General features: G+C 41.8%; 1 protein-coding gene across 1 annotated transcript; it reads right to left on the minus strand.

Annotated features, from left to right (window-relative positions):
* Window positions 1-1,390: 1,390 nt before the first annotated feature.
* Window positions 1,391-5,549, minus strand: LOC127381635 (myelin P2 protein). The gene is made up of 4 exons (XM_051612183.1): window positions 5,361-5,549; window positions 3,590-3,762; window positions 3,228-3,329; window positions 1,391-1,641 (listed from the first exon to the last, which is right to left on the minus strand). Exons 1-4 carry the CDS (start codon window positions 5,431-5,433, stop codon window positions 1,591-1,593), a joined length of 399 nt encoding a protein of 132 aa, XP_051468143.1. The 5' UTR covers window positions 5,434-5,549; the 3' UTR covers window positions 1,391-1,590.
* Window positions 5,550-8,047: the final 2,498 nt, after the last annotated feature.

Here is an 8,047-nt window from a genome sequence, read left to right on the forward strand (position 1 = left end):
GTGGCATGGTGCCTCCATTTCTTGCTACAGTCACCAAGGACTTGGAGTCACAGAAACTCTGACACTCACAGAGGTGAGTTTTAATGGTAAGGCTAAAGACGGGGAATTCATCCCTCCATCTAGGTTAGAGACTAGGATAAGGTCTTCGTTAAAACTGCTGTCCATAAATCTCACAGCCTTCTCTCACAGCTCGTGTTTTCTGGGATTCATCCTATTTGTCTTCTGACATCTCCTTCCAGCTAGCTGGCATCTACTTAAAAGTGTATTCAAAGCTGAACCCAATCTCTAGCTTTTCCAGTGAAGGGTAGAAAAGAAAGGTGACTTTTATAATTTGCATTCACATATGATATCCATCTCTTAACTATCTGCTTGGTGACACCAATTTAGAGTGTGAAGTTCAGGATCTCCCTTAGCCTTGAGAATCTGTGTTCTTGACTGTAAAACAAGTAGGCAAAGGTTCACATCATCTCTGCAGCTCCTGGCAAGCCAAAATAAACACACGTGCCTCTTGCAGTTATTTTAACCCCATGGAGAAGGCAGGGAAAAGCACTGTGTGACGGCATGGAGGCAATGACAAGGGATGAAATACTCCACGTGGTTAGCATGAAAGTTGTGGTGTTACTGACCACTGGCTAATGGAAGGAAAAATTAATAAGCTGCTAGAGTGCTTTTTTTACTAAGTAGATTTCCCCAAGTCTAGGTTTGTTTCAGCTGTTCTTCCCTTAGTTAAAAGCAGGGTAAGTGCAAAGAGGGGGAATGAACAGCTTAGCTGCTCAGCTGGGCTTGGTAGCAAACTCTGCCTAGTGAAATCTCCTTTTGTGCTTAACATGAAGCACACACTTAAATGTTGTGCTAGAAGTAGACTGAATAACTTAGCACTTTCCAAAATTAAGCCCTCAACTTTAGGATTCACACCTGCTCCATACTTCATTCACAGGTCAAGAGCTCTTTTGGCAAAGAAACATGGAATGTATTCTGTTTTTTTCCTCCAGTGTCTGCTCTCTTCCAAATAAAGATCAGGATATAAAAACTGGTGCTGAGAGAGGTGTAGTAATTTTGGAATGAAAAGGAAACAATAATCTGACAAAAACCATAAGGCTGAAACAATAAACCAAATTTAAAAATTCTGACTGTAAATATTTATTTTCCCTATAGAAACTATTCAACAATAAAATCATTTACTGGAAAGGAATATAGAATCCATGAGTTGATATTTTTTGCACATATTAAGGAAGCAGTGTTAACCCTCTCTCAGAGGCAGATCTGTTGTGTTTCACTATTTTACTCAGAAACAGGCTGACCACTTACACAGACAGGAACAACAGAAAATATGATGCCATCCAAGAAAGAAAACTTAAATAATTCAAGTGGAGACAAGCACTCTATTATATGTGTTGAGAGGCTTTTATTATATCACCATAATAATGTGGATTAGTTACATTATGGCTCTAAAATATCGAATTACAGTGTAGTCATTTTCCCAATAAAAGGAAATAAGAAAATAAAGACACACAGTGCGTGAGGCTTTGGTCACTGAGCTAAGCCAAGTTTTAAGAGCCAGTCCCAGTCCTGTGCAGAGAGGGAATTTCTTCACACTCTTTCATAGACTCTAGTGCAGACAACTCCTTTCATGGCACATTCCTAAGGAACAAAGGAAATGATTAATATAAACCTTTTGCTGACAGTGGGTGTTTCTGTTGCAGACACCTCTGAAGTCAGTGAAAGTCCAGATGTCATGTTTTACATCTTTACATAATTTTTAGAGCAAATAGCAAAGCTATTTTTATAAAGTGAATGGAGTGGCTTCTCATTTAGCATCTTCAGACTTCATTAAGTGGCATATAATGACAAATAGATTGCAAAATTGCCCTCAGCTTCCAGAAGCAAATTCACCTTTCTTGTTATTATTGCTGACTTGACAGAAAAATCAGCCCCACCTAGTTTATTATACTACGGGCCATGAACACTTCCAATTTTACAAAGGCTTTTTTACGGAAGGAAAAGTAGCCTGGGTAGTTCAGAGGTCAGGCTTCTGGCCTAAACAACTTTGGACTTATGAGTCACAAAATCTCTCTCCTGACTCTCCGGCTCCAGTGACCCTCAGCAGCTCCTGGTGACTCACGGCCACAGACGCGTGTGGCAGAGGTGACAGGATGCTAAAAAAGACTGCATTGGTCTGCAAAAGATGGGGCCACCTCCAAAAACCTGTTTGAGGCAAGGGGCAGACAGCAGGATGCCAATGGAAAAGGGACTCTAACTCTCTTCTTTTCAAAGATGGATTAACAACTAGAGAGAACTGACACAGAAGTGCAGCCATGAGGACACACAAATGTGCAAGTGCTTGAAACAAAATGTAGTCAGAGCAAGGCAGCACGTGAAGTGCTGCCGATTTCAAACAAATTGCCAAAATTAGTTTGGCTCCACTCTAAAAACTTTAATCAACAAAGTACTTTCTTTCATTCAAAAGTGAAATCTTAATTTTAGCAGTGACCCTCACAATTAGGGTCCCTGGCTTGGCCAACCCACAGCTTTCACATGGCTGCTAAGAAAGGCCAGTTGAATGGTGGAGGGAGGAAAAGCCAGCAGTCCCCTGTTCCCAGGAAAGATACAGTTCCCTCACCACAGTGGCCACTTTGGATGGGCCAACAGGACTTGCTCGCCTCCACTGCAGGTCACCATGCAGGCAGGTGTGGACATAGAGGTGCTGACTTTCACCCAATAAACCTCAAGCAGCTGCCTACTGTGCTTGGCATGCTCACTTGGAAAAAGCAAACAGAAGTGTGTGAATTGATGAGACTTAGTGGAAAAAGTTGTGTGAAAAGGTGTAAAATCAGATTTTTAAGGTAGACAGGCTTTATTCCAAAGATAGGAAAAAGGAAAGAGCCATTCAAGGACAGCAATACCCAACTTGCAAACCTTCATTTGCATTCCACAAGTTTCTGCTATTTGAAAACCTAATTTCTTTAAGAATAATAATCTTGAGAGCATTAAGTGTGCTGTTGATTTATGGCAGCTCTGCCAATATAGTGATTTTTAAAACAATCTGCTGTATGGAAAAGTATTTATTTCCTTCCAGCTTCTATCCTAAGCTTCGTTGCCTTTTTCTCCCTCTTAATTTATCTCATAAGTAGGAGAGAAAACCAAAATTGAGAGTCTGTTTAGACAGAAGCAAACTGAAGGCTGCCACCCTCGTGTCCTTTTTCAGCGTACAGGGAGCGTCAACTTACCACCACCATTTTCCCATCAACCAGTCTTCTTTTTATCGTGCTCTCTTTGCCATTCCACTTCTGCACTTGCACCAATGCCCCTTTCTCCAGGGTTACAACACTCTGCAAAGGTCAAGAGAAGTTTCATGCTGCAGTCTGAACTCTGCAGATTAGAGTAGCAATGCACTTTATGTTCAGCAAGATCCAAGTTCCTGGCAAATGGCACTCTTAGTAACATTAGTTTCAGCACCCTCTCATTTCTTCTTTCAGTGCTTTCTTTCAATAGTTTGGAAAACTCATAGTGCACAAAGAGGTCAGGAAAAACTCACCTGATGCTCTGTCAGGATGTGTCCAGACCACTGAGAAATCATTAGCCCCCTTACCTTGACTTTTCGGTCATCTGCTGTTGTTTCATCAAACTGCTGGCCCAGTTTGAAAGAGATTGCTGTATTTTTGAAGGTGCTTTCAGTTCTGATGGTTACTATGTCCCCTTTCATACTGATGATCACATCGGGCTTTGCCAGACCACCTAGCTTCCGGGAAGCTAAGCCCACTCCTAGAAACAGGAAACAAAACTGTCATTACATTCTAGCAAGCAAGCAACTCAGTACCCTTCCATAAATCATTAGTGGAAGAAGAGGGAACAGCTTCTTCTGGAATACTTGAATGCCTGATTCAGATGAGACTAATTCCTCATATGTGGAAGTAGTGTGTTCAGAAGATGAGGAAGCCTCAACTGATGGAGTGCACCTTCAGCAAGATCTAAATGAGTACACATTTGTGTATATATAGCTAAGAAAAAACACTGTTACAAATCTGCATGATTTTTTGTAGAGATAGAAGGGGTAGGGAAATTCAGAGGAAAGGTCTGTTTCACATAAAAGCTTGGGAAAATCCTTTTTCCAAAAAAATCATGACAAATCTGAGAATCTGCACTTTTGTTAACCAGATGTGTGAAAGAAACTGGATGCTGTATTGCCAACATGCTGGTGCTTGCTCATGAAAACATGTAATGGAGACTGGGCAATTCCTAGGTGACTAACAATGTCCCTTAAGGATCCTTACATCTAAACCTCAATGAAAATAAAAGTAGGAAATATTTTAAAAGTTGACATATAGGAGTGGAGAGCTGCAGAGAGCTCCAGAAAAATTGCATGTCACAAGCCTTTTATGTTACCTAGTGCTTTTCAATCCAGTTAATTGTCTACAAGTTGTGAGGTCTGGAGCAAATAAAAAAGGAGGCCACTGACTATGTATCACTGGTTTTTAAATGCAGAAAAGGGCTAGCTACACTTATGCCTTTGTTTATGCTTTTGTTTATGCTATGCTATGCTCAGATTGGAAAATCCACATTAAAGGATACAAAGTTATCTGTAAATTATAACACTTTGCAGTAATTATTCTATAGAAAAACAATTCTGTTCAGATCTTTGGAAAAATATCTGTAGCTGGACTTTAATCCGACATTTTGTCTGGTTAATTAATTAACTGCAGTTCTTTTGACACTCAGTTTAATGTTTTGAATAAAGGGAATCAGTGTCTCAGGGATTAATTTATGTAGTAAAAGAAATGCTGTAGCTGACTGTCTGTGCACTTGCTGTAGAGGAATGAAGTCAGCATTAGCATGAAGAACAATGCCTAATTTATTTCATTCCTGGCATTCTTCAGTAACAAATGGATTAATTCATAAGATTTAGACCTCTGAAACCAAAGTGTCATGAGACATCAGCTCCATTATATATTATAAATTATGACAAGTCATGAGTTTAACGATGCTGTCAAGACAAACATAAAAAATTGCTGCATCTCCATCAAGTCTTCTCATTACAGAAAACCAAATTAGATCAGGTCAGTTAGACAGAAATTATTACAGTAATTCAGCACTTGCCTTTCTGTTTTTCCGTTTTCAATGTTAAAGGAAAGGAATTAAATTATTCTAGAAAAGTATCACAGAATTTTCTGACTGGAAAAGAGCTTTAAGAATATTGAGTCCAACCACTACAGTGCTTAAACCATTAAAGTAATTCAAGTGCTTTTGTGGCCAGGAAGAAGGTACCATCCACAAGCAACACACAAGATGAAGAAAAGACATTCCCAAAGAAAACATTAAAAAACACAACCAAACAACCAAACAAAAAACATTTAATTTCTCACCCAATTCTTTCATATAGTCATCAAAATTTTCGCTGGAGACAAGTTTCCAGGTTCCCACAAACCGGTTACACATGGTGCTGGCTTTGCGAGGCAGTGGTCCTGCAGGGAGAGGCAGCGGCCACAGCAGCTCTTGGTGGGAGTCAGAGAGATCGTGTGTCCAGCTCAGACCTTGCTGGCCTCCCTTTAAAGATGCCCAGTCCCTGTAGTGGTCAGGACGGGCCAATCAGGGAGGCAGTGCCAGGGCAAGACAATGTGCACGTTGTCCAAGGCTGCCGTGTCAGTACCAAGGCTCCGGGTGACGCCTGCCTTGGCTTCCTCCACTGAATAGATGGGGACACGGAGACGGGCACGTGGGGATGGGGACATGAGGTTACCACTGCAGCCACAGAGCAGTTAGGGGACACTATGGTGAGGTCTGAGTCACATGGAACCACCAAGCACAGGAGCACTCTGTCTGTATGCAGCTCAGCTCTGACTGTCCTTCCAGTACCATTCTCCTGCTATCACCATTGCCAGTGCTGTCACCTGTGTGCTAGTCAGGTAAATTAAAGCCTTGTGGATTTGGGGGAGGAACTGTCAGAAACTGCTGTACACAGTGTGTTCCCTGTTTTTTTTTACCTTTCATGATCCATACTGAAAAGTGTCTGTGCTTTATCATTTAAAGGTGGAACTGAATTATTCTTTCCTGTTTACTTAAAGCCTTTGCATGAGAGCAATGATCCCAAGCTGTGGGTCTTTCCCTGCAAATACCCATGTGAGAAGAAGCCAAGATTCTCTGCCTCACTTCTTCCACAACAGGGCATATTCAGAAGATCACTGCCTCACTGGAGATCAGCTCTTTTGCTTGGCAGATGGACAGTGAGAACAGAGGTTGGGTCATTAAAGCGGTCATCCTCAGTTCTGAGTCACTTGGTGAGCAGTGAGCAGTATTATAAGGCTGGGAGGAGGGCATATACTGCTCCTGCTTTGCCCTTCTGCACCTAGATGATTGGTCTGTCAGAGTTAAGGGCAGACTTGAGACAGTGGAGTCATATAAGGCCTTGCATTCAAATGTGTGCTACCGTTGTCAAGTATCTTCAAGTTTTCCTGCTTCCGTGAAGAGCAATAGCTTCCTCTGTGTCATGTGAAATGGCACACTAGGGCCAAACACCTTCTGCCTCCAGATGACATAAAAATGTGACATGGAAATAGTTTCTCTCAGTGGCATAACTGCAAATATTAGAATGTGCCTATGTGCCTCAGCTGTTCTGATCTAAACTTTTACACAATGACAAAACGACTCAGGTCAGAAGGGACCTCCAGAGGTCATCTGGTCACACCTCCTGCTCAAGCAGGGCCATCTCATGCTGGTTGTCCGGGCCCATGTCCGGATGGCTTTTGATTATCTTCAAGGATGGAGACGCCACTCCTCCTTGGGTCCATGTCTCCCATGTACTGCAGAGCTGTCACAGTTTGACTCACGATAGACAACAATGCTCTCTCTCCTTCCCTACCTGGCTGGGACAGGGAGGGGATCCTCAAACCAGGACAAGAGCCCAGAACTCGACCCAGAACTTCAGCTGTGGACTCACCAGTGCAGAATAAAGGGGAAGGATCATCTCCCTCAGCCTGCAGCACTCTTCCTGATACAGCCCAGGATACTGTTAGCCTTCTTTGCCATGAGGGAACATTGCTGGTTCATGTTCAACTTCATTGTCCATCAGGACACCCAGGGCTTCTTCTGCAAAGATGAGTTTGAAAGCTTGAAAAGTTTGAACATTCAAAACCTTTTGTAAGAAGTACATTTAGAACTATTACCTTGTGGTTAGCAAAAACCAGTCACAAAGGACAAATACATAAACCAAATGTATATTTGACAGGCAGGAATTCCAAGCATTGCAATTCAAGACACCTCCAACTATCTGAAACTGTTTAGTGTAAGACCACATTAATAAGCATTCTGTCCTTCCCCTTCCTAAACTATCTTCCTGGAGAAAGCTATTACTTGGTACATGAAAAGATTAGATGGCTTCTTTCCTATTTGAATGAAAAATAGTTATCTGTTTGGGTTTTTGTGCCAAAATCTTTTTCTGAGTTTCTGGATTCTGACCACATATAAGGACTTTTCAGATCTACATTGTAAGGATGGAGAGTACAGTGAGATGATAGGTTGTGGGACTAAGTTTCTTGTGTTCAGGGATGAATGAGAGGGAGCTGATGCTGGTCTAAGGAGGGGGATGTTTGGGTCTCATCTTCAAAGTTGTCACTTGCAAGAAGGGAAATATGCTTAAGCAGAAAAGCAATACAACCTAAGCAGGGAGAATACTGTAGTCTTCAGATTATACTGTAATTGTGGGGAAATGACAGGTCTTAAGCCACAAATGTTGGTTGTCTATGTAAAATGTTTTTATCCCATCAGTTGTAACATAGAATCATAGACTCATAGAACCATTAAGGTTGGAAGGGACCTCAAAGATCATCAAGTTCCAACCCCCCTGCCATGAGCAGGGAACCCTACCACTAGACCAGGTTGCACAAAATCTTGTCCAACCTGGTCTTAAAAACCTCCAGGGATGGGGCATCAACAACCTCCCTGGGCAACCCATTCCAGTTTCTCACCACCCTGATAGTGAAGAACTTTTTCCTAATATCTAACCTAAATCTCCCCTCTCCCAGTTTAAAACCATTACCCCTTGTCCTATCACTAT

Source organism: Apus apus, chromosome 2 (genome assembly GCF_020740795.1).
Source record: "Apus apus isolate bApuApu2 chromosome 2, bApuApu2.pri.cur, whole genome shotgun sequence".
NCBI classification, from domain to species: domain Eukaryota; kingdom Metazoa; phylum Chordata; class Aves; order Apodiformes; family Apodidae; genus Apus; species Apus apus.

Coding starts and splice junctions, on each gene's coding strand:
- LOC127381635 (XM_051612183.1), bottom strand. CDS start 5,433: ATGTGTAACCGGTTTGTGGGAACCTGGAAACTTGTCTCCAGCGAAAAT. Junction 3,763..5,360: donor TGACTATATGAAAGAATTGG/GTGAGAAATTAA, acceptor TCCTGTTTCTAG/GAGTGGGCTTAGCTTCCCGG. Junction 1,642..3,227: donor TTGATGGGAAAATGGTGGTG/GTAAGTTGACGC, acceptor TTTGTTCCTTAG/GAATGTGCCATGAAAGGAGT.